The sequence below is a fragment of the Tyto alba genome, unplaced genomic scaffold (assembly GCF_018691265.1).
Source record: "Tyto alba isolate M040663 unplaced genomic scaffold, T.alba_DEE_v4.0 Super-Scaffold_11, whole genome shotgun sequence".
Taxonomy (NCBI): Eukaryota; Metazoa; Chordata; class Aves; order Strigiformes; family Tytonidae; genus Tyto; species Tyto alba.
In genome coordinates, this window is record NW_024881273.1 from 9,419,827 (window position 1) to 9,446,477 (window position 26,651).

At 44.9% G+C, this 26,651-nt stretch overlaps 1 protein-coding gene across 1 annotated transcript in view; it reads right to left on the bottom strand.

Annotated features, from left to right (window-relative positions):
• The window catches only part of PAPPA (pappalysin 1), a 184,107-nt gene that overhangs the window by 74,209 nt on the left and 83,247 nt on the right, over window positions 1-26,651 (bottom strand). Inside the window, exons 8-10 of the mRNA XM_033012026.2 lie at window positions 17,325-17,453; window positions 15,618-15,709; window positions 2,934-3,130 (exon numbers count right to left, since the gene is read on the bottom strand). Of these exons, the coding sequence (XP_032867917.2) occupies window positions 2,934-3,130; window positions 15,618-15,709; window positions 17,325-17,453 (418 nt within the window). The remainder of the gene's footprint in view (window positions 1-2,933; window positions 3,131-15,617; window positions 15,710-17,324; window positions 17,454-26,651) is intronic.

Below are 26,651 nucleotides of genomic sequence, written 5' to 3' on the forward strand. Positions count from 1 at the left end.
ACCAGATTAGAAATCAAACTGTAAAAGCACCTTGCATTGGTGCTCGCATTTCTGTGCTGGCGCAATGTTGCTGAGTGGTCCTCTTTGGCTTTAAATATGATGCTGTCAGTACTGAGAATATTTCTTAATCAGCACTGAAGGGTGGCTGCCAGGAAAGTAGAAGTGGCTGTCTATCAGTCTTGCTTCTGCAGAAAGAGTGATTGTTTAAAGGGGGGGGGCTGTTTGACCTTTCAGTTTTTCAAATGTATCTCTTCGCCAAGACTGTGTCATTCTTTGTAAGCATTTTGTTGTTCAAAACAAATCTTATACTGTGAACTTTTTTTTTTTTTCCTCCCTTAGTATGTTGCCATTCAGCAGCCTCATACTAACAAGTAAGGAACAAGCATGTAAGATCCATCTCAAAATAATAAGCAAGTGCCGGCACCCCACTTCTAAGGAACAACCAACTGCAGAAACGCGATGTCTAGGTGAACTGAGCAAACAGGTGTGGGGTGGCCAGTTTATAGAAGCAGCCCTACAATAATAAGGAAGTGTTCTCTATGCTCATAAACAATCCCCCAACAGTAAACAAGTGCACACAGGCAGATATTGCTGAGAAATACCACAACAACAAACCAACCTGCGATGCCTACTTCCTCAGAAACAGCCTAGGCAAAACTATGACAGTCATGCAGAGAAACGGGTGTTGAGATATCTAAGGTTAAGAAACATTTTAAATCATGAAGGACACGCTTAAAAATGTTTTAAAGCACCTTGAGGGAGCTGGGGCAATTATGAGAAACAGGGATGGCTAACAAACAGGCAGCTTATGTATTCTGTATATTGCTGTGCGCTGCACTCAAACATATCTTTCATAGCATTCTTGATGAGAGGCCAACACAAATGCCACTCTGATTAATCAGGAAACTACCCAGCAACAACATGAAAGTTTGCACAAGACCAACAAGCACACAACCTACTCTGAAAGATATCTGGGTGAGGAAAGGTGCTCCTTTCATCAATACAAAAAACCCCTAAGGCTCCATGCTTGTGCAGATAATGAAGCCAAACATGTTTACACACCAGTGATCATTACATGCAGTGATTAGAGGAGATCTTAGGTTAATTTTCATCTCTGCTAGCTAACAGACTGATGACCTGCTGCCCCACCTAACCTCTCTGGAGTGACAAGTCAGGTGCTTCCCCAGCCGAGGAGGCTGTCTTGTTCCTGGGGAAAACAAAGACTTTCTCAACATATATGATTAAAAAGGTCAATGAACCTCGTGCACTCTAACTGGTGCAATAGGACCAGCTGAGCTAAAGCAAAAATTCCTTTTGCTGGAAGTAAATAGCACACTGTTATCTCCCCAGGGGCCAGGCAATAACAGGAGGCATGTTCCCATTCACTCTGCCAGTGTGTGATATGCTAGTGCTCTGCCTATAAATACAACAGCTTTTTTTTTTTTCTTTTTTTTTTGTCCTAACAAGGCTGTGACAACTTCATCTCATCTGGATACAACAAACACGCTTGAGTTGTGGCTACACAGCAGGGCTTTGTGTGGTGTGTGTGCGTGGAGGTGTTTTTTTCTACCACAGGACCACACGTTACCTACTGCACAGCATGGCTGCATTTCTACCAGTGCTCTAGGAGAAAATCAGGGCAGCTCTCTGTAGCGACTGCACGGGGACAGAGTGCTTGGGCACATGCACGTAAAGCAGCACCTGAACTAGAGACTGTGGGCTTTGGACTGTGCTGCAGCACATGGAGCTTCAACGAGAAAGAAATTATGAAGGCACTGGTAGGGGTCCAGAGGAAAGTTCCTTTTACAGTGTGAAAAAATAAATGAGACCATGACAAAAAGGCAATACTGGGCTCAGGATCCTGTCTTGATACCATGCCAGCTAACCACGCTTTGTGCATTTAAAACTGACCTGGTCATTAATTTGTTACAGACTTGTGCAATGTGAACAAGGCCAAGTCTCTTGGATAAAGATGTTTTCTCTTGCAAGCCAACTGGAAATGCTTAGCGTTTACTATTCACGGAGAAATCTGCTTGTCATATCTGTGACACGGCATTCCTCTCTGCACTGTCCACTCAAGACACCCCCCATATAATTCGACTGTAACAACTACTTTGCTGCATCAAACCAAAAGTCCACCTAATCCACTGCTCTATCTCTAGCAAGGGACAACAGTGGATGCTGAAGGAGGAATATACGAAGCAGCTCTCATATATGATGATCCTCTCCCTGCTGTATCCTCTAAAAAAATCCCCAACAATAAGCAATGTGGGCTTTCCTGAGTCAGGCTGAATCTGGACTGTTGCATCTGCATCCTGTACAGTGCTGTTTTCCAGGCATTTATCTAATGTCTTTTTGAACTCATTTGGATCTAATTCTCTCAGGGAGACAAAAGGTAAAGTTATGGTAACTGGAGCTATTTATGTTACAAAGGAGACATGTAAGAGGGAGGTTAAAGCTAATGAATGGCTTTGGGAATGGACGGGACCTTTCTCAGAATAGAACAATAGGGTGCTTTTATGAAACTGGGAGACAGAAAACACAAAACTATTAAAGAAAGAAGGCTCTTTTGTATTATTCAGCATTAGCCTTCAGAACTCATCGCCACAAGATAGTACCCTGTGCTAGCTGCAGAGAGCCTGCCTAGTCTTTTAGAGATGTTAGCTGATGTGACTCCAACACAGCTTACTGAATCAAGCAGGCCACAACTTCAGCCAGTTTTTAGTTGGATGACTGGAACTGAATTTCAACTCATCACTACTCATCAGGCTCAGAAAGAGAGGAATTGCTGTCAGGGGCCTTCCTTGGTGAAGGAGCAATTTAACATGCAGAGTAACATCACATATGAACACTGACCATCTAGCTATGCTCATGAATGCTGCTCCTTGCTGGACTTCACTTTCCAGGACAGGAAAGGGGGCAGCTTTCCTTACCTGGGTTGCTGCTGGCTGACCAATGACCACCCATCCTGGACACTGCTGGTCACTGTGATGTGAGACAGAGACGTTGGAAGCCCACTGATCGAGGAAGCCTTTGGGAGTGTAAACACCACAGTCTTTGATGCTGGTCATTTGCTCAAATTCCTCACATACTCCGTCACCATCGTGGAAATAGCACCTGCTGGGTTCATCTGCCAGGAGAAAGAAGATAAGAGAAATGACAAAGGACTGGCTACACGTCTACAATCTAGGTGCTAGGACCTGACGACATCGGTGGTCGTGTATCTGCTGGACCAGGTCACTGGGGAGTAAAAGCGTTGGTCACTTCTAGGCAATAGCAAGGTGATTTTAAAAAAGCCAAGCAACAATAGCCAACATTTATATTGGGCAATTCCCCCAAGGTATTTCCTAGTGTAAGGAGTTTTGTGCTTATGTTCATCTATCCCCATTTAAAAAGATCGAGACAGAAGAAAGCAGAAATGGAAAATACATAGAGAGACAATGTGAGTGTTGGCATAATTCCACCGACTTGGATGGAAATATGCCAGTGAGGGTCTGGTCTACAATGTTTCCCTTTTTGTTTTTAAAAAATAGCTGCAGAACAACAACAACAGCAACTGTGAATTTAGGGATGGCAAAACCTGCCAAGTTCACAGTTGTAGTGACCAAAGGGCCAAACAGATCTGTTTATCCAAAGAGCAGATACAGTATACACAGTGTGAGGGTAAGCTTGCCACATACACACACGGCTTCAACCAACATGACTCAGATTTGACCTGAAAGGATCAAAAGCAGCAGAAGACTTTATTATCCTTGTCCATTTATTCTGTGGCTTCTCTAATGAGGCTGCCAACAAAGATGCCAAATTTTTGAGGTTGTTTCTGTAACACTGGCCCATTAAAAACTGAACTGAGATCCATCTACTCTTTTCAAACAGACTGCATAGCAATAATGTCTTTCAGTCATTAAAGTACTCTGTGAAATGGAAACCTTTGACCTGTTGGTATCCTATTTTGTATTGTATTATCATTGCCAGTCCCCAGAGGTATCCAGTTCTGACAGCCTGTTGTATTTTTGTCTGGCAAATAAGCCTGCTGAAAAAACGGTAGGAAATTAGCCAGAGCTGCTCGCTGGACTGATGGAAATGATCCCTAAGGAGAGTCCTGTCGGTAGCATTGGACTATCTTGAGCTAGGTGTCAGAAAATCCAACGGCTGCTCAATTTTGAGCTACTTCCAAACTACTAAATCCCCTGTTTATTTTTCCTCCTAGTTTACACAGTGAAATACCATCATGAGCCAGAAAAAAATCAGTTTATTGCAATTCAATTATTTAATGACTTTCACTCCTTTTCCCCTCCCTCCTTCCCAATCCCCCCGTGCAAAATTCCAGGTCCTTAAGAGAGTGTGAGTTTGAAAGAATGGAGAAGTCTATCAGGGAAGAATGTCATTATGGTTTCATTTCATCACAACCTCTGTGGACAACTTGTGTACGTGGATAAGTGTGGGGAGCTGTGTATTTGCTGGGCCAGTACTCCGAGCTGGCGAAAAGGAGCCAGCATGAATCTGGAAGCTGTCCAGCTGCATGAGTGCAGCCCTGTGTCTGAGCTCATATTCCCGGGGTGGCCAAACTTCTTGACCCTACATGTCACATCTTAAAATCTTCATGTGGCTGGGAGCCACCAAACATATACCACACACCTCGAAGAGCTCGGAGGAGGAGGGCTTGGGAGAGTGCTTCACAGACAAAAGATGACAATGGCTCCTCAGGGTGTCCCATTACTCCAGGGTGGGAGGGGGCTCGGGTGGATGTGCAGATGGGCCCCGAGGCAACCCAGCAGTGCTGGCCCCAGCCCGCTGCCTTGCCTCCTCCCAGGGCAGGATTGCCCAACAGCCCTGATGCCAGCAGGGCCCTGCTCCTCTTCATCTGGTATTGACCCAGCTGGGAACGTGTGCTTCAACTACTCACGAACCATATGTGTCCCGAGAGCCCCTGTTCGGACATCCCTGTAACATACCTTGTTTCTCTGCAGGGTTTATTAATGCTGGCACAGCACTACAGCAGTGTGGCTCCTTCATCCCTGGAAGAGACACGCTCTGTGTCTGGCCAGCTCAAGGAAGGAGCAGAGCGAGCATGTAACCGATGGCCATGGAGACAAACTCTTGGTTCCCTGACCTTATCCTTCTGCATCTCTTGTGCTGCTCCTCCCTCTGCAGAGACGTATCAAAGCACAAGCCAGGTCCCTGCTGTACCCAACAACAGGAGGATAAGTGGCTCACCCGTCTCGGAGCACTATGTCCCAGTTTGAGTGAGAGTCTCGGCAGAAATCTGAGAAATGTTCAGCCTTGTAAAGACTGTGGTCAGCAATCAAAAATCCTCAAAAACAAATCCCAAACATATGAAAATATGTATTTTTGGAAAAATAATTTCGTTGTCGTTTTATGAAAAGGGACTTATTTCTGTAATAAGGAGAAAAAAAAAAATACCTACCATATTAAAAAGACCCAGCCTTCAGCCTACAAACATATTCACAGATATACACTTACAGTGAAACACCAGCACCCAAGTGCTTCCTGCTACACACCCACACTGACAGAAACACTGACACACAAACACATGCATGCTCTCTTTACACATCCCCAATGCACACACCCCACTGATACAAACACCCAGAAACTCACAGCCTAATTTTAGGTATATGCATTCAGACAGTGTTTCCCCGGCCTTCCTGAAGCACTGACTTATTTTCACAACAGGCCCTGAAGTAAGCACAACATTTATGTAGCAACATACTCCTGCACTGGCTCCAAATGTTCCCTCCTAATGCGATGATAAACGTAATGGGCTTCTGATAAGATCATGTGCTTGGGATAAAAGAATACTCAAGACCTACTCCAATCCGATGACTTAATTCATACTCACATGGATGGGAAGGCAGCCTTTGAATAGCTGTGATCCAGGCCAGTGTGTGATCCTAACAGAGGCTAATTTGTTCCTGATTATGCTTAAGACCCCAATAAATCTGTCTGCTCGGAGTCTGCAAAACCCGAGGGAGGAACCGAATGGAGAGACTGAGATGTCTGAATTAAATGGAGACTGCCTAAATGATTAACAAAGTCTTACTGAACTGCACTGTCATGAGCCCTTCTGCTGTGCTAGCCCTGGCGAGTCGCCGCACCCTGCCCTCCGCCGCAGCGCTGGCTGGGTGACACTGCACACAAAGGCTGAGAGATTCGGTACCCCCTCGCTTTCGGGTGCTTCAAAAAGCGATGGGGGAGAGTGGCTTTACAGCCCTGGTTTTCTCTTAATGAAGATCTGTAAGTCCTACTATTGACATGCCAGCCCGAAGTGTGCAAGTGTGCAATGGCACGCCTTGAGGGGAGCATTGATGAGAAGAGGGGAAGACTTTTCCTGCCCATGAGCTCCCTATTTCTGAGTGATGGCAAAGAGGAAGACTTATTTAAATCCTTCCCAGACACTGGTGAGGGGACTGATGAGGGCATCAAGCTATGACAGCCAAATAGGTGCAACACTAGGTGCCAAAAAGAAGCAGAGGCTCTTCATTCCACAGGTACTGAGCACCAGCTCTGACTCTTGATTCCTACTGTGGTCTTGCATGCTTGGTAGGTTATACATTGGGCTTTACACCTTAGTGAGCAAAGTGAGGAACAACCAGATTGTTTCTTCCTACGATTGTCCTCACAAAATAAAAGCTAACAGGCTTCTTCCCTTTCCACAATGGCGTGAACACAGCTTAGTCAAATTCATAGAGTCCTACTGGTTCAAAGCCAGGGAGGGCATGTCAGGAGTGGCATATTTCTAGGAAGCAGTAGCTAACATCTTAATTCTCCTAATGGTGCAAAATGCCTTTTCCGTTCTCTTCTCAACTACTGTGACATGAAATGCATCCAGGGCCTTGGGTAATACGAGGTAATTTTTGTCTCCACAAAGGTCTATAGGATCCTAAGACCTGGTGAAGGTCATAGTGATATATTTGTCATGTATGGCCTGCTTCATGGACTATGTTCATCAACACCATGGACTTCTCACTTCAAAGCTGAATGTGATTTGAAGGAGGTATGGAGGAAGGGGACATGAAGGAAACCTGGTTTGTCCTCAAGGAAGAATGACTTCAAAAAATTAAAAAGCAGTTGCCGGGAAATCCATCTGAAATCTAGAACACTAGAATGTTTGCAGGTGTAGCACCTGGCAGCAGGAGACAGCATCTCTGGCGATTGACAACAGATGCTGAAGGGTCCTGAGCTGAACTCAGGGAACATGTATTCATTCAGGCAGTCCGAGCTCCTTTTCCCTTGAAAAAGTTCTCACTGAAGGCACAAAAATGTTGGGGCCAAACCAAAGTCCCTCCCTTGCCCTTGCTTTGGGAGAAGGCAGTCTCTGGCTCAGCGAAGATTCCTGTGACATCTGGGAATCCCTGAGCGCTCTGTGGCAGCCGTCAGCCTGGAGAAGGGGGATTTGTTGGGGAAACAGATTGGCAGGACCTGGCCTGCTTACTATTGCAGTCAGGCTTCAAGATCGAGAATGATCTTGGGGCTCTTGTGTGTTACACCAGAAAATGATGCAAACTCCATTTCTTCTTGATTCTTAAGCTGCCTGAGCACAGTGCAAAAGGCAGCCTTTTGTATTGAAATACAAACCCCTCCTCTGGGGCTCAGAAATGAAAGGATGAACAGGGTAAGGCAGAGGATTTAGGAAGTACCTAGGAAGTGCCTGCCAGACCAGGTCTGGATGAGCAGGTAACGCCCCATCACAGTTACCTGTTCAAAGCGAGGCTAGAAAATCATCAGCGAAATGAATGAAGTCTGGTACAGATCAGGAAGCAGACATGCAGGATATACACTTATCTGTGATAGGCAGCCTTCCACCTCATTAAAAAAAAAAAATGAGATGAAGAGATCCAGTTCATAGCACAGGGCACATCCTCCAATGAGGCTTTTAATGTCCGAGCTGTATAGTCAAAGTGCTGGGGACAGACACTCGGGGCAGCTTCCTGTTTTCAGCTAGAATGCAGTGATTGGCATCAGCATAGTCTTCTTTTGTGCAATAACTACTATTTTTTTAAAAAGTCCAGACAAAAAAAGGAGTATTTTTAAGCTCAGCTGTTTACTTAGGGATGTTTCCAACTATAACAAGCCTCATGCCACATAACTATTTGTCCGAAAAAAAAAAAAAAAAAAGAAAAAAAAAAGGGGGGGGAAACAAAAATGCAGCAGCATTGTCTCAGAGTAACAAATTCTTGGAACAGAGCAAGCTTCGCATTTTAACCCCTGAAAAGTCTGTCCAGAGGTGTGCAGGCCTCTTCAGACACAGCGAGGGCCAAATCACAGGCTCACTGAAGTCAGCAACTTCTGCAGAAGCAGGATTTTACCACCGCGTCACTTAATCGGAATCTCCAGCACTGGTGTTTATGTTCACAGATGAGAAGAAACGTATCCAGAGGTTTCTATCACAAAAGGAGAAATAATTCCACTGCAGATCACATGAACCCGGCGGCTGAGTGATCACAGAACCTGCTCCATTTATTTCTATGGGAGTTTCACCTTTGGCTTCAGTGGGAAGAGAGTGAATAACATGGCCTGTTTCCAGGATATCTGCTAATCTCTTCTTTAATATTGAAGAAGCCAGAGACAGAGATGTTTCCTGCTACAGTAAAATATTCGAGAGTTATTTTCCTTCCTGGATGTTCTGATTTGAAAAGAGGAAAACCATTACACAGAGCTTGGGTGGACCTTTCCAAATAAAGTTGCATATCAATAAATTGTGACGTTTTCCTTCAGTGAAATAAAACAGACACCTTGGAAATGAAGGCAACACAGGTGTTGCAAACTACTGCGGAACATCCAGGGGCCTTGCAGGAGGCTTTGTTCTGTACAATATGACAATCGTGTCTGAGCATCTCTTGAACCAGGCAGGCGGGCATAATGCATTTGTGGAGAGCAGCTCCCTGGTAATTCAGCTGCTTCGTGGAAATACATTCCTGGGCTTGTCCTTTGTCTGGCGTGACTCGGCTCATCGGTATGATATAGCGGTCGGAGCACAATAATTATGCAATTGATCTGCGTGCTGCAGACAGATACAATTACAACTCCCTCGCAGAGCCCGGCACTGAAATTTGATATTTCGCCTCCAAGAACATGAGCCTTTGTCACTTAAGCGAAAGGATATTTTCCATCGCTGGCAGTGGTAGTAAGACCTTATCTGCTCTGCGGCTAGCCAACAGGAGCCAATGTGGCCTTCCCCCAGCCCTGGGCAACTAGGCATGTTATAAATGCACTACAACACACGTTCTCTTCCCACCTAATCTTGTTTCCGTCCCTGGGTGGTTGCATAAATGAGAAAAGCGGTGCTGAGAATATTTCAATGTTTTCTCAGACTTACACAGATTTATTAGCTAAACTTGGAGACTGTTCGACTGAAAATCTTGAGGTTTCTGTCACACAAGGCAGCGACTGCTACAACCACGGGAAGGCTGGCCAGTGCAGCCCTTCTTGACACCTAGCCCACTTGCTTGGGAGGCGGGGAAGGAGCCCATGAGAAAAAAGCCATTGGTGCCATTCACCAAGGAAAACAAACTGTTTGTTTGTGTGTGTGGTTGGATGTTATTGCAAAGGAAGGTCTTGTGCTCAGCATCATTCTCTAAGCACAGCACATTGCTGTTGAGTCACACAGGATGCTCTAAGGAGGGAAGTGTGACCAGCCGTGGAAGCCTCTCTGATCCACAAAGAGTCACGCGTGAGGGTTGAAACAAGCAAAGGAGTAATTCTTCTGCTGGGCTCTCATTGTAGCTTTGTCCTAAAAACCAAAGCTGGATTGAGCTGGGCTGGAGTCACTGGCCTAAGGAAAAATGCAGGCAAATACCACTCCAGCCCACATTCTCCCCCACAAAAAAGCATCTGTCCTTTGTATTTTGCTGCCTGAGATGCCTGCTCTCTCTGCTCTGTGGCTCAGCTGGCCCTGCTAAGATTGCACTATTAATGATGACAGTCTGAAAATCATTTTAAGAGACTTTACGATGATGCTGTGATTACTAACTTGCCAAATGAGTGCTTAGACATTTTAGAACATGTAGCCACACTCCCATGAGCTGCAGGAAACAGTCAGCTTCAAAGTATTTGCCTTAAGCTGAAGGATTCACGGAAATATCATCTGAATAGCCCTGGTTAGTAAATTCATTGCTATTTGCTGTGAAATCCTGCTATAGAACCTCAGCTTCTTTATCAACAGCAATACTCTTTCCCCAGCTCCTTGGTCAATGCTTTAGTCTTATTGATGCCCTGTGAGATGCTGAGTTTCGCTTGCAAGGTGGCTCGGTTTCTCCCAAGCTGTTGTTCTACTGAAAGCCCTCGGCAGGGTCAGCCAAGGCCTATTTAATGTTCGTGAAAGAAGACGAAATCACCATTAGCTGCCGTGTGGGGCCGCGGTTTCGGCAGTCAAAGCTGTGTTCCTGTGCAGGGGTATGAGGAAAGGAGGGGGAGAGGATGGGAGCGAGGCGCACTCTCAAAGCATGCCCACAATGAATATGGATGGTCATCCATCAATTTATTTTAAGCACATTACTTCTCTGTCAGAAAGGGAAAAAAAGGAAAAAGAAAGAAAGGAAAGAAAAGACATATAAAATTAGGTTTGTGTCACTCATTTAACACTGCAATTTCCCTAGAGGATTATGCACCAAACAGAGATAGCAAGCTCATGAATATTAATCATTTCCCTGAATGCAATGCAGCCCACCAAACAATAAGATTAGGGGAAAGTGCTATGCTTAATTTATGGATAATGGGAGAGGTAAAGGATAGAGCTCCCACAAAGGTAAGGCTCACAGCTGGAGGGAGAGGCCTCTGAGGAGGAGAAGGACAAATCCAGATTTGTAAGGTAGCAAAAAAACATCTGAGGCCAAGCAGGACCGAAAGAAAACGTGTTTAAGGATCACTGTCAAATTAAAATCATACTTTTCCCTAAACAACCACTGGCAACTAATGCTTCAAGCATGGCAGAAACTGGTGGTAAATTCAAGAGCTAGATGTATTTTTTTCTCTTTTCCTCTACTATGTGCCTTTTCTTTGTATTTTACATCCTTGAGACCCTGATCCAACCAACTATGGAGATGTGCATCTAACCCGAAACATTCGTGTTCTTCAGTGTAACCACTCACATGTGGCAGTCAGCGGAAGCACTGCCCTGTTTTGCTCTAAAGAGGATTTAGCCGAGAGTCCCTTATGAGCAAAGGAGATAAAATGTAGCAATGATAACACCAATGAGATGTGATTGAAAACCCCATAAATTACCAGGCAAACTTAAGGGTAGATAGACTTTCAGAAGATACTTCCCAGCTGTGTTTCAATGTGTCTATCAGTCTTTACTCATCTCTTTTCATATTACTTTCTCTCCCTCTCCCTTCTTTTTTATTGATCTCTGCATCTTTTTTATTATAGCCTTCTCTTTCTTCAGCACTGGTGAGCTAAATCAATGCATAATGCACATCACACTCAACAAAAGGAATGCAAATGAAAGCAGCGCTCTTTTTCAACGTCTGCACATATATCTAGATGCGTGTGTACTATGTTGTTGTGTGGGAGAGTGCATACCAAGGACAAGGTGCTCAGCTGCTTGTTAGACACCCATTGCTCAACCATCCGGTGGGAATGGATCAAGTGCTAAAAAGCGCTGGGTTCCCACAACTGCAAATCATAACTCTTACAACTGCAGCCTGTTTTACCCGGGACACGTCGGCTTGAACTTGGCCGAGATCCGCAGTAACCGCAAAAATCAGTTATCCCGGGACTAATCAGGAGCAAGGTGAAAGAAAAGCAAACAAGAGGTAGGAGAGGGGTGCATCAGTCACAGCAGCCGTGACTTTGATTCGTTTGTCTCCTACAAATCAAAAGGCAAAGTGAAACTTTCCACGTGGGACCAAATTCTGTGCGGAGGAGATAAAATATGCAAAATCCGCTATGCAAATGGGAAAAAAGGTAGAGATGATAAATTTCAGGATGGAGAAGGGTGAGTGTACTGCAGAACTTGAAAAAGGAGTACTGCCAGATGCTTTAATTAATTAATTAATTAATCTCACTGTCGGTCTTCAGCATGTTGCAGGAAGAAAACACTATTAATCTTATCTGTTTTCTGTTACTCGGCTTTGTGTTCAGAGAAGGCCAGGACAGCCTGACAGTAAGACCACACAGTTTTCTTCCCTGCCTCCCTCCTTCCTTCCCCCGTGCCCCTCCTCCTGTGGCAGAGCAGATTGATCCACTGTTATCTGATTAGAGAGGAAAGGAGGAGGGAAAACAAAACCGAGGGGGAAAAAAAAAAAAAAAAGTCTAATTTTATTACAGGCACTAGTGTAAAGTGTCTTGAGAGCCTTGTGCCATTTATTCCAAAGGAAGTTGGACCAATTAAAAAACCCCATAAACCTCATGATCCTGAAAGGCAAAGGGAGATGAGGCAGACGGACACCTGCACACAGGCTGCCTCCATCCTTGGAGATATCCAGAACGCAGCTGGACGTGATCCTGGGCAACATCCTCCAACTTTGAAGCTGGATCTAACTTTGAAGTTGGCCCTCGTTGGACCAGAGACCTCCAGAGACTCCTTCAAACCTAAATTATTCCGTGATTCACAGCTCTAAATCTAAAGGTTGATGGTGTTTGTGGGTTCTGTTGTATTTCTCTTCTACCAAGTGAGGTGACTTGTGTGGTCTCTGCTTTGGAAGGAAGAAGCCCGGCTTGGGCTTTGCTATCAAACCTCCTGCTATGGAACCCCCCTCTGAATGACGCCCCTTCAGCCCTGCCTTTGCAAACAAAATGTTTAGTGATTATTTTCAGCCATGTGGGACCCAATCCTGCAGACAATTTGTGACAAGCATTGCATTCACTGCTGTGGTTAGATTTGCTGAAGTCTAAAGAATGCCTTGTGGTAGTTCAGAAACATGCCTGGAAGGAAGCATTTGCAAGATCAAACCCTGAGGCCCCCAATTCAGCAAAGCCTCTGAACATGTGTTTGAGGCTCACTGAATTCTTTGGTGAAGGGGAGTGATTCCCGGGGCTCTAAAGAGCTACATAATACAACAAAAACATCACTGCAAAAATAACACTGTCTGAAATAATTACTTGTTGTCCTACAGGATTATAACATGTGTTAGCCTTGTAAACATGGAAATAAAGTACACTTATTTTTCTGTGCTCCTTAAACAGGGACCCAATCATTCTGTATTTTCCAAGAAAACACCCCACCAGTCTCAAAGAAGACTTTTGTTTGGCTAAAGGCAGAGGATCTGGTCTGATATTATTAGTTTGTGGAGAATGCTGAATTTCTGCTCTTTTTAATTATTAATTTTTACAGCCACTCACTTCCCCAACATCTTTTATGTTATCAGGTGAGATTTTAATGCTTTGTATGTTAAAACAGAATACAAAACAGCACTGTTCATTTGTCTGAAAGAGTAGCCAGCAGTTTCTCTCTAGCTCTTGATATCCTAAGTCACAGTGGCCCAGCACCCATAAAAGCCAATAGGACCTGTTTGACAGATATTGCCTTCTCCAGACCTTTCCTAGGGACTCGATGAAGGCAGTGTTTGCCTGAAAACAACAGCAGCTGCTCTCACAGACCCTGCATGCACACTGAGGCCATCACCACCACAGCAGTTACGCCACCACAACTGTAAAGTCACACAACAAAACATTTTTAAGGTCTGCATCCACGCACCTTTCCATTGATTCAGCTAATGTGATTCACCTAAGTGAGTCCCCATATTCAGTATTTTACAAACAATTTGATTTCATTTGCTTTTGTGATCCAGGATCTGTGCAAAGCCGCAACCTTCCAAAGCCCATGACAAACAAACAACTCTTTACCTCTGGAATTCCCCTTTCCTTTTCAACACAAGCAAATCTGAAAAAATCACTTCCACCCTAACAGCGTAGAAGAATCTGCGTGCGTGTTTCACTTGCTTCATTTTCTAATCATATTGCTGTCAGACAGGTTTTTTCCACACTCTTAACCAGCCCTCCCTGGTGCTGGTCCTGGAGATGAATGAGTACACAGGCATAAATCAGGCTCCTGCACTCACCTGGCAGGTCACTGCTGTGTGGTTGGGACAGCCTGCTCTTACTCCTGACCATGGACTCGTTTGGAGCACGATGCAGCTGCTGCCCAGACCACACAACCCAGTTTCCTTGAGAGCCCCCGTACCCAGGGGAGGATCTGGGCCACGTCCTAACATAATGCTGGGATGTGGTCAAAGTCAAGGACCTCAGACCTGCTCTTGGGCTGGGTGATACGGATGCAACCCTTGCTGGAACCAGCCTCACACTGTGCCTGACTTTTGGAGAACCCAAAAAGCATTTGCATAAGTGTTTATCTCACTTTCAAAATATTATGACTAATATCTTTCAGTGCTTGAGGCTTAATGCAGCAAGTTACTTGAAACACAACCGTAACTTCAAGACCACCAATAGTCACAATTAGGCTCCACCATAAATACCCTCAGATTTCAATAGATCTATTTACATATGTAAATACGTAAATAAGTACATCACCAAATTGGGCCTCAAGTCCCACAGCGTGGGATGCTGAAGTAAAAACGTAGCTGTTATGATGAGACGAGCAGTCCTCAGCTTACCACCCAAGGAAAACATGGTGTCTGTGAGGTCCATTACATGTTGCTCCAGGCACAAGAGAGAATCATCAGATTGTCAAAAGAGAACATTTCAGTCTTGCCAACATTATCTGCTTAGGACTGATGCCCTGAGCTGAAGGCATAGGATCACTAGATGGGACAGAGTATTTGCTTGGTCAGTCCAGATGAGGAATCTCATTAAATGTCTTCAGAAAAATCTGACCCTTTATAAACATTAACTTTGGTTGCAGAAGTTCTGCATGTTTCAACCTTTCCCAGACCTCACTGAGCCCTGGTTGGGAACTGCAACCCCACAACACAAGGCTGCCCCACAGAAGGTGCAGTGTAAATTGTTCTCCATTTCCCTTCTCTGCCCCACAGAAGGTGCAGTGTAAATTGTTCTCCATTTCCCTTCTCTGCCCCCAGCATTCCTAGAGAGTTTAATAAATATGTAAAGCTCACAACTGCAGCCTTGCTATCCCTGATAGCTCGAGCATCTTCCGGCCATTGTGCTTACAGGTTTTGCTAATCAGAGCAAACCAGGCTTGCAAATGAAATCTGATTAAGTAGTTTTCACCTCTGAAAAAGGGGATTAGCTAGACCTTTGATCCTTAGATATTGATTTGCAACTCAAAGGAGGTGTGACCTCAGCTGGACTTGCTTCTGGTCTCAGTCCCTTCCCCTTTCACTCCTCCTCCTGTTTACCAGAAAAAAATCAGTTCATGTCTTCTCACGCAGCCAGATCTAAAGCCTATTGAAGCCCCTGGAAAACCACCCACTGACTTCAATGGGCTTTGGATCAGTCCCACAATGGCTGACTTAGCCTTAAGTCCTAGGCTGTTTCAAAGCCAGCAGAACCAATTTCCCATCAAAATGACCAGAAGCTGGGAAGATATGTTCGCCTTTCAAACCTACAAATTCCACCTTTTTTCTCTCTTCCATGACAACTTTTCAGCTGGAAATGCTGAAAATTCTGTTGATTTTTTCCTTGCGCTCTGCATAGAGTTGTTGCCCACCGTGAGTGGAAGGGCTCTGAGCCAGACTTACCGATGCAATTAAAGGATAACTCCTGCAGGCAGAACAGGGAGCAGCCATCACCGTTGATCTTATTCATATCATCACATTCTTCCCCCAAGTCTCTGTAGGCAGGGCACACACATGCAAAAAGGAGTCAGATGGCAAATGGCATCATCCCGATGATCACTGCAACCCCTCTGCAGAACCCTAAAGCCCAGAAATCCAGTACAGCGGCTTTGTGTGCCCAACCCTTAAAATACCTCTCCTTTTCTCCTCCAGCCCTGACTTTCATCATTCTTGGTTCACAAGCTTGCCTGGCCACTTCTCTCCTGCACATGTGGATACCACTTGCTGTTCTCTGATGAGGATATGAGCAACTTCCTTCATAGCGGGTGGGGCTGCAGCTCAGCAGGTGGGGAAAGAGAGAACAGGAATCTCTGAAACCCTTTGTATTAAATCTGGAAGGGCCAGACTGTGACCCCAGCATGGGAATAACGAGGCATAGAGCCTGGTGCTGGGCTATTCCAGGTGACAGCACTTGGAGGAGAGCAGGCAATGGGGAGCTGGTGGTGTCGGGGACCGGGTCCTGTTTTGCGCCAGCCCGCACAGTTGCAGCAGCGTGCGGGGAGAAGAGTGTGAACCAGATGAGAAAGGGGCTGCCACAGCTGCAAGTGGGGCCACAACCAACCAAGCTGTGACACAGTCTGGTTCCTGCTCGCTCCTGAGGCAGCCCAGCTATTGTTCGATGCTTGCTGCAAAGCCACAAGTGATGTTTGAGGAATGTGAAAACATAACAGTAGGAGAAAAGTTATGGAAGGCAAAATTAATGTGTCTTTCTCCACCTCTCTTTCCAAGACTGCCCTGGATTCATTTGTTGTTTGGTTGTTCTCTTTGATTTCCCTGCCTGTTGGGCCTCATCCTGCAAATTCTTGCTGCCAGGTATATCATCTGACAGAGTTGTACTATGTGATTGCTGATGAGCATTATTTCAAGAAAATAATACTAGCTGGAGTAAGTACTTGTTGTTACTTTCATTGTTTAAATAATTAACTTATCTAATGCTAGGAGGCTTTAAAGCAGGTGGCCTTAAGATCCAACATAGTAAAAGAATAAACCCTAACGTAGTTGTGAATGATTGTTCTGCGTTTTCAGTGGTCTGGAGATTGGCAGCTGGTAAGCAGGAGGAGCTGACTGAGAAGACACAATTCCCAGCACTCTCCCTCAGAGGCCAAATCTGTCACCTCCACTGATCAGAGCATCCCAGCTCCAGTGGTCAAACGAGGTTGCACCAGAAACCTGGCCCACAAGTGGCAGGGGCTTTACCCTGTCCACCAGCTGCCAGGGACGTGGGAATTCATGTGCAAGGACAGTATCAAAGGCTGTGAGAATTTTTGCAGCACTTAGTTCAGCTCCATATAGGAAATGTCACGTACATGTATAAAGATATGGATACACAAACAAACAGCACAAACAGCATATAGCGTACTTTCATATCGATCCTGCTGTCTGGACTCCATTATCTATATCTCTGTCTCTATCTACTGGTGCCAGGATAGCAGGGTCTAAGTTCCAATTAAATGTCATCATCCTGGTAATCATCAAGCACGTGAGTCATTATCTACAGATGAGAGCCGACCTAAACTAAGGAGACATCAGAGGTCATCAATTCCTTTCCAGTCTCAGATTCTGGCTGAGGAGATGTGCCCAGATTTATCTGTTTGCTTGCTCCAGACTTACATTTGGATAATCCCATCTCCACAGTATCCACTTCCAGAGATATACACAAGCGCGGGGGAAGGCTCGCTCTCCTCCGTCCCGGAAACTATGATGACCTGGTACGTGTATGTGGTCCTATCACTCAGTTCCCTGCAAGACAAAAAGAAATATTAAGCAATTGGTACAAGAAGGGCAATAGCAGAGGGCAGAGAAGGAGGTACTGAAATGGGAGCTGGCTGCCAAAAAAGCAAGCTTTAGTTCAATCAAGTCCTCAGAATATGCCTACCTCGTTTTGGTGGGATTCATTTTTGGTTGGGTGTCTTTTTCTTGTAAGAACAATCAGCACTACCTATGTCCATGCTTGATTTATGCACAGCTCCGGAACAGGGGTAACTCTTGACAGCTAAAGTATTTGCTGATGAAAATCATGCAGTTTGGTGTGCTGTTGCTTACATCTATACCCACTGTAGAGATGGCATTGCACTGACACCACGGCAGTGTATCAACCCCCAGCACAGGCAGGGGGAAATGGTACAGCATTCCTGACAGCCGATAGTACTGCAGCAGTTGAGAAACCAGCCCTGTGCTTCACTGTGCTCAGCCTCCGAGCACTTCTGCTCCTGTCTCTCCACGGCAGGGACAGCGTTACCTGCAACTTTGTGCCACAGTTCATTTAAAGAACTCAAAATACCCTGCAAACACTGATTACTTCCTCAACAGCCATGCGCTCAATCCAATTGCAGCTGGAGCCAGTGGGAATTTGCCTATTGATTTAAGACAGAATTGCACTGGGGATGTTTCAGTGATAGATAAATAAGTTATCCACTTTGCATACAGGTATTAAAGCAACAGAGTTAAAAAGGAGAGCACAAAAAATAGGATCCACACCAGAGCACTACATCATGGTATTAGCACTGAAATATTCACAGAAAGAATTAGCAAACTGTTATGTATTTATGCAAAGCCATAATTACTTAAATCCTGTGCATCTGTAAATGAGGAATATTTTCTATATGCAATACAGAAATAATAGAGAGCCTAATATAAATGTTTAGCTCTTTTACAATGTCTTTTACATTATCAGAACTCAAAATGCTCCACAAAGAAACTCATTACCATTATCCTCATTGTGCCGATTTGTAAAGCCATGGAGCGGCGGAGGCAAAATGATTTGCTCGAAGTCATCAATCAGGCTAATTGCAGAGCCCATAACACAACCCAGCTCTTTCCTAACCAGTGCCAGTCCTCTACTTACTTGCTCATATTGCCCCAATTACTGACAGTAATATACATGTCTTCTTGTCACAGGAACTTGGTCAAAAAGCATGTATTAATGAAGTATGCACTCTGAAGAGATATATCTACTACACAAAGCAACAAAGCCATTGAAGTAGATGTCAATGGACTGTAGTTACTGAAATCTTCAAGTTTGTGAAATAAATATCTCCTTATAACATTCATTAAATTAACAAGCATGACTTAAACTCCAATATCACACATTATATTTTACAACAAAGCTGTTTCTCAGGGATAGTATGCCTGCAAAATAACCATCATTGAAAGAATTGCATGTGAACAGCCCTGGGATTTGATTCTTTGTTACCACACTTCAAATGGGGAGTGAAACTCCATGGAACGAAAACACAACACAAGTGGCTTTTTCATTGCTTCTTCACCTGATTCCTGTAGTTCCTGTGAGCTACAGTTGAGGATTCAGGTAGCACAAACACTATCTTAATTCACCTGCAGACTGGGGAGACATCTGCCCAGATAGTCGTATGAGTGTTTATTCAATCAAAGTGAAATATTTCAAACTCCTGTCCTTGGGACCTGCTTAAAACAACTGTTTTGGAAAAAAACTATAAAATTATAAGAAATAACTTAAGTGTCCAAACACACACTGATGTGTAATACTGAGGGTTTCCTCTAGATTCCACTCCCGGGTAAATCCACTTACTAAGACAGGAAGTTTCTGATATATACTGATGAAATGAAAGTAGAGGCAAGCTTTGATTATTAAAGAGCAGTTATTTCTCAAGTTCTTTTTCAAAACCATTCGTAAAATATTTAAGATTAACTAATATACTTGCAGAAATGTGGATTTTGTCACTGGGGATCTGCTAACCACAAAAAAGGTTCAATTCTTAGAAAAGACTGTTAACAAATGAACAATTTGGGCAGCTATAACAGCTACAAAATAAATAAATCCAGGCTGCTTTCTGATGCGCTGAGATCACACGCATGAGTACAAAATAGTAGTTTTCAGATTCTGTTTTTTTGTGTGATTTCCACCAATACCCATAGGTGATGGGCAGGCATTTGGCTAACAGCAGAAAGTGTGCCTCTGCGAGCGTGTTTTAGTATGTGGGAGTGTTTGTGTATGCTTGTGTGTACATGTAAGCAAAGGGAAAACAGGAAAAGTTCACATTTGTTTATGTACAGGGCGGGGAGTCGGCAGAGCATAATGGAAGAAGACATAGTACTAAATTAAGCAGGGGAGAGAATATGATGTTTATAAATTATTAGGTGACTGGAGATGAATGTGTATGTGGGTGAATAAGACAGACAACTGGACATGAAAGCTATTAAGTGGGGAGAATGCTGACATATTTAACTGTATGAATTCTGAATGAAAAACTGTGTATGGGGAGAAGACCCTGTGGACATTGGAGAAGAGTGACTGCTGGATTGTGGCAGTGGGCTTTGGTCTAATCACGTCACCTGCTACACGCTGGCGAGGGGAGATCTCCAACTGCAGCCTGCTGCTCAAAAATGGAAAGCTCTTGGAGAAGTGATATGTCCTAACAGGCACATGATCCTTATAGTTTAGTGACAGGAAAAAAAGGCCATTTCTTCTCTAAAATAGAGAGGAGCAAAATATCTGACTTCTTACACATACATTTAAGTAGTTGCACAGCCTAGTGTCTTTTACTTCTACACAGCTTGGGTACAAGATAGACATTAAGTTATTTATGCTCACAATACCTCATGAGCTATGAATGTAATGTCTTAGGTTAAAATACAGAGAAAGGGAAGACAAATGCTTAGAGACATATGGTCCTTGTAAAGCAACATCAGGACGGGGAGCCAGCTCCCCAGTCCCACACTGCAGCCGCGGGGCCAAACCTCCCCATCCTCCTCTGGGCTCCGCTTTTGGAGAGCCCAGCCGAGAGCAACCTGGAGCTTCCCAACCTCCCCCACGCTGGGGACGGCTGAGCAGCCCCAGGCTGTCATACCCAGGAGCAGCACCAACAAACCAGCCATGCCCAGAGGAGATCAGAAATGGGAGAAGGTGCACTCCAGGGGTGCTCTCCAGCATCACGCTATCACAGCTGGAGATGTGCCTGGACTGGAGCACCAGAAAGCCACCTCAGGAACAAAACCGCAAGCCACCGCGCTTTCAGTTTACCCTGGCCTGATGCAACTAGTGGCAAAACCCTGATGGAGCTGGATGTGCCATTTCACGTCTCAACAACTGGAACCTGAGATACTTATATCCTCCTGAACTGTTAAATATATCATATCGGCAGCAACTGAGAGTTTTAGCATTCCTTCACAGTACCCACATTTCGGAAAAATATAGCTGCTAAAGGGATGATACGTGCAATACTTCGGGCAGTAATCCAGTACCATAGCAAGGGAGGGAGGAAGGAATGCAGGAACGAAGGGGAAAAAAAAACACCCAAAAAAAGAATTTATTCTCTCCTATATAGTTATGGAGTACCAAGGTCGATATTACAGACTGTATCTAGAGATGTCACAAAACAAGCTCTGCTCCAAGTGGTGATAAAAGTGTGATTTTTGACCATTTATTTTCTCTCCCGCCTTCCCTCGGAGCTGATGGCACACTAACAGCGATACTGTGCTCTTTCCACTCTGCTGTCAGGCAGGTCCAACACACGCCGGCTTCATATGATGCTACTTAAGGAAGTGAGACAGAAGAACATCTTTAACATTAAGGATGTGAACAAACACTCTTTTAAATTTATATCTATGGTCTTTTAATGACCTTTTCGAGAACTGAGTAAGCCGCATTGATCGCTGCAGCTTCCGCCCGTGGGGAGGCAGTCTTATTAAAAAGCAATGACTCAAGCCCTCTGCTTAGAGGGGGAATTAGGACGTGCCGTGTGAAATACCATGAGGGCAACTTTCCTGTCTGCTGGGGCGAGTGACGGATCCAGGGTCAGAAATACAAAACCCTCTAATTCTTTTTCTGTTTTTACTGGGGAGCCTGGGCAGTTGAGTTAATCTTGCTGTGCCCCCCAGGCAAGGGACCTCTGCTTTCAGTTTGGGTGTTCCTGCAAAACTTACGGGAAAAACTATACCTCTGGGAAGTTGTTTTCTACTCAGACCAAGGTGGGTTTAAAGGATCATTGAATTTACAGAAGGAACACGCATGCATTCGAGTGCCTGCAGACCTGCAAGGGCTGACACTGCCCCAGCCACATCTGCTCTGTGCCCACTGTAGGGCTTCAGCATCTGAGGACACAGCCCACACTCGAGATGCAGTGAAAGCACCGAGGGGAAGCAAACATCCCACACCTCTCTCCCTACTACAATGGCATATATGTTTTTCCTACTACAAATAACAGCAGGGAGGGTTTTTATACAGCAAAGACATGTTTCCAACAAAATTGAAAATATCCTTAAGGCTGATCCCAGCTTCTGCTCTATAAAAACATAAATAGCCAGAAAGCAATGAAAGCAGACAGCATTTCTGTTATTTAAGGGCAAGATGACAAGGTCTTAGGAATTTCCAATTAAATGATGGCTGTCATAGGCAGTGTCATGTGAAACAGGCAAATTCCACACCTCAAGCACCCTCATGAAGGACCCATCTTTCTTTGACCTTAAATAGCCACTGAACTTTTGAGCCAAAAGACAACATTTCCTGGACAGCTCTCCACAGCCCAGGACGAGCCTGCCAGCAGTTGTCTGCCAGCAACATCCCCGTTTCCCTCTAACAGTGTCACCTTTGCTCTTCTCTAGCGAGGAAGACTTGCCGAGCAGAACAGGAAATCTGCTGGCAGCAAATAGCAGCAACCCCGCACCTTCACTTGTTGCAGTGCTTTGGATCAGCTGCTCGAGGTGGACTGAATACAACCACACACGGAGGAGCCGAAGGTCTATGCCATCTCCTGTCCCATCCTCTGCAGCCTGGAGCTCTCCAGTCCATTCCCCACATGCTGCTCAGAGTCACCGAAACACCCAACGTCATTTACAGAGGTCTTGAATCACCCCGAATACCCACTACCTCAGTGAAGCAGCACCGCATCGCTCGGACACGTTTAGAGTCTCCCAGTGCTGGGCACTGAACCGGGGCTCAATGTTTCTGTATCAGAGGAGCCAACACCACTCTCTTCATTGCCACTTAGAGAATGGGTCTTTCAACTGCGCTGGGTTTTACCTCTCAGCAATACCACCGTGGTGTCTGCAGGCTCCCCCATCTTCAGGTGCTCCAAAAGCAATTGATAAAGAGTAACCCAGGGGATGAGGTCGTCTTAGGACAACCTGAATAGTTCTGTTCCCCAACTCCCATCCGTATTCCTGCATCACCATTGACTGTACAAATATGTCTGTTTTCTTCTTTTATCTCCTCTCTCACACACGCTCCCCCTCGCCTTGCCTTTCCTTCTTTTAATAAAAATGGCATGAGAAGCACGGCAGAAGATAATGAAGAGAATTCCTGCCCAGTTCTGCAGTCGGCAGAGAGGCAGGGCGGGATGCTGTAAACAAAAGAAGGACGTCAAAAATCCCGAGCTCTTGCAACAGGCTGTTTTTTCAGCTGCGGTCCAATCTCTCGCTGTTTGGATAAGCCCAGCGACATGGCAGGTGCAAAGGCCTCAAAACAAGTGTCCTGCCTCTCTCTCAGACACCAAGCTCACTCAGAAGACATAAATGCCAAGGAAGCAGCCTTGGAGAGGCTTTTCTCTCTACTCATGGTAAGATAGGTCCCAACAAGGGTGGTGGCTCTGTGCCCTCTGGCTTTTTTTTTTTTTTTTTGTTTTAATGATTTGTTTGTTTACAAGCAAATCAAAGAAGGGTAATTGGAGTATTAAATGAATGCTCATGGGCTGGATGGGAGAGTGGGGACTGGACGGTGGATTTCTGCTTCCAAACCCAGGTTAAATCTGAGCCGGGTATTTCCAAGGAAGAACGACAGAGCAGCCAACAACCTGAACAGATAATCTTAGCTGAATACTTTATGGGGTGCATTTTATACCATGAAGTGGCTCTGCTGTCTGAAGGCCAGAGTCTCACTACTCAAAGCAGTGGCATCAAGACTATGCCCAAACTCAACTTTTCCTTCTGATTTATCAGGAAGGTATTTCTAGCCACACATAAAACAACCACCTTATCCACTTATGCAATGCTATGGAGACCCCATGTATTTGAGATTTAAGTTGAGTGACCCAGTCTGTTAGGAAAAGGAAAAATTCCTTTGCTCCATGAAATACTTCTATGAACCAAAGTCACCGGCAACTCTCATAATCACCACAAAATCAAAACAGGCAATTAGTGTGCAGCTCCACTCTTCCTTACACTGGTGTAAATCTCAAGTAACTTTAGACCTCAGATAAATACTCCAGGTTTAAACCACTGCAACTCAGTTGCTTGTCTGTTCCTCCAAGTTGCAAATGTGCGCACTTGCTGCTCAGATGAGCTCCCTGCCTGCACAAGATGTCCTGGCGCAGGACTGCACACCCAGCTATAGAGCCTCTGCTCTGAAACCCAGGTCCTGTTGACACAGACAGGTCTCTTCTGTCCTTCATGAAGAAAAACATACCTTTTCTATGTAGCATATATATATATATATATATATATATATATATATGCAACTGATTAATTCCAGCAGACTTTGGTAAAATCATCCAAGTATTTGCCCTGGTACCAATTTCAAACACAGTAGCACACTTAATAAAAAACAAAGTTTGCCCCCAAGGCCTTAAAGATATTTCTTGTTTTTTCTCAAAAGAAAAAAACAAATAAATGTCAACAAATAATTTTCTACTTTCATGTTTAAACAACAACAAAAACTATGAATTTTTAAAGTGGATGATATAAATGGAGGATCTAAATGAGATTGGGTTACAAATCCTGGGATAAAGTAAATCCTAGAGGCCCAGGGCCTCACATGGGTGTTTGCACTAGACAGGCAATTTCACGGCAGCACACAGGTTAAGTGTCAGAGCACCTGGTTGCTATTAGAATCAGGGAAGGAGGGGGAAAATCTGTTGTGTTTGCTTCTTCACCACTGCGATCAAACCCTAAGCTGAGACAGGAGTGCTTCTCAACATGAAGCTCAGACACGGCCACTGCAGGAGGGAAGGCCGTAATGTTTTGACCGAGGAAGAAAAGATCTGGGACATGCAGTGCAGAAAGCCCTATTTCCAACTGGTGGAAGCCAGCACTTCTCTATTGATTTCAAGGGAACGGTGCCAGTATCCACCACCTGAGGAGAGTGCTCCAGTGTACCGGCGTGGCAGGGAGAAAACAGTAACACCACCGGCAGGCAGGTTAGGACAGGTTAATTGCTTTAAAGGCCATTATCGTCACTGGCGAACCTTTGCCTGTTGCATCGTGCCTCTTGATGAGCACTGCCTGATTACTCACCCCGTTAACGACATCCCAGTTGTGCCGTGGCTCCTCCGCGCAGGACTGCCTGCGGCAGCATCCGCACAGGCTCCAGCGCTGGTTCAGACCACACTGCAGGAGAAGTGCCTGACGCACACCCTGCACAGGGTCTGGGACCCCAACAGCCACCCCTCAGCTTTTGAACGTCGATTGTTCATCGCCAGGGCTGGGAGCACTTTGGCTGCTACCCTCAGCCCCGTGCCCATTTGTCAGGTTCAGCTACCCCTGTGGGCAGAAGGCTCTTCCCAATTTAGGGTCATCAACTTGGCAGAATAACGTTCTTCAGCCTCTCTGAATCCAGACTTGACCTCGAGGATTTCCTTTCAACAAGCCTGAGCCAAGACCTGATTTTCAGAACTTAATACCCTCCTGTTTCCGTGTAATCCCACCAAAATGGTAAACAGAGCCATGGGAGCAGACGGTCGCAGCGCCTGATCCAAAGGCTCCTGAAGCCAGTGGAAGTTATTATGTGTATTTTCAGTAGGGCTTAGATTGGGCCCCAAGCAAACACAGATGTTTGCAGTTTTCTCTGGTTTTACCTCTACCATCCCTGCTTGCCGAAACTCTGCTTTGGAGGGTAAGGGCGTGAGGGCTGTGGCACTCCCAGGGCTCTGCTCCTCGGGAGGAGGGAGGGAGCCCATATGTACACGTGCATATGTGTGAGAGAGACGTATGTGCTGGCACGCACACCGCATAGCAGAGCACACGGAGATGGGCGAGGAGATGAGGTGACTATTCCAAAGGAACATTTTGTCATTTCCCTCCTTAGGGGCTCTGTGTTTTGCCTTAAGCCACTTCAGATTATGAGAAATCCTACTAGCTGGTCTCCAGTGGGATCTTTAATGGTTTAATAACTGAACATTACTGAACATATTTCCACTAGCCTCTTTCTAAAATCCCATCATGAGCTAATTTCCTCTATTGTCATTACATCTGCAACTGGTCTTACATTTTAAAAAAATCTGTACCACTGTGAATAAATGATCTGGTTTACTGCACTGAGCTCTCAAGGCCAGTATTTGTAGTAGTGGCTGATAATTTGGGCTGTCCAATTCCAGGCACCCTTTCTGGGGTACAATTTGCAGGGAAGAATGAGTTTTATTTCTACCTTGCTCCTCCTATCACAAAAAGATCCAGGAAAACGCTGGATTTGGGGCATCAGCACAGAGATGCCCGATGCCACCATACATTTAAGAAGATCCTGGCCAGAAGGGCTAGGATCAGGTCTGGGTGAAGCAATCACCTGATGGGTGCCTTGGCCCCCCAGTGTGCTCAGTGCACTGCATGCCATGACACACCCGAGAGGCTTCTGTCTCACCTGCCACTCTATCCAACAAGATTTTAAGGAGAGAACAGGTATTCTAGTCTTACTGCAGCGTTGTTTTCAAATTCTTGCCTCTCTGAGCGTAGCTCCAAATTTAACAGAGACTTGGAGTTTATTTCTTAGGAAAATATAATAAAATAAAATGCCCAGGAAATGATTAGGCCAATAGTTCAGTAAAAGTAGCTGAAAAAAGCTGTACCGGCTGACACTGCTGATAAAAAGGTAGGTAACACATTTCTGCATCTTCTGCGGTATTTGAGGCTCACACCAAGTTTTACAAGAGAGTTATTTTTAAATTGTTGCATAACACATGTCTGTCCAATATTTCTTTCCTCAATCAAGCAAAGAAAATGCATTTGTTATTCCTGGGAGACTTCTGGTGCATCTTA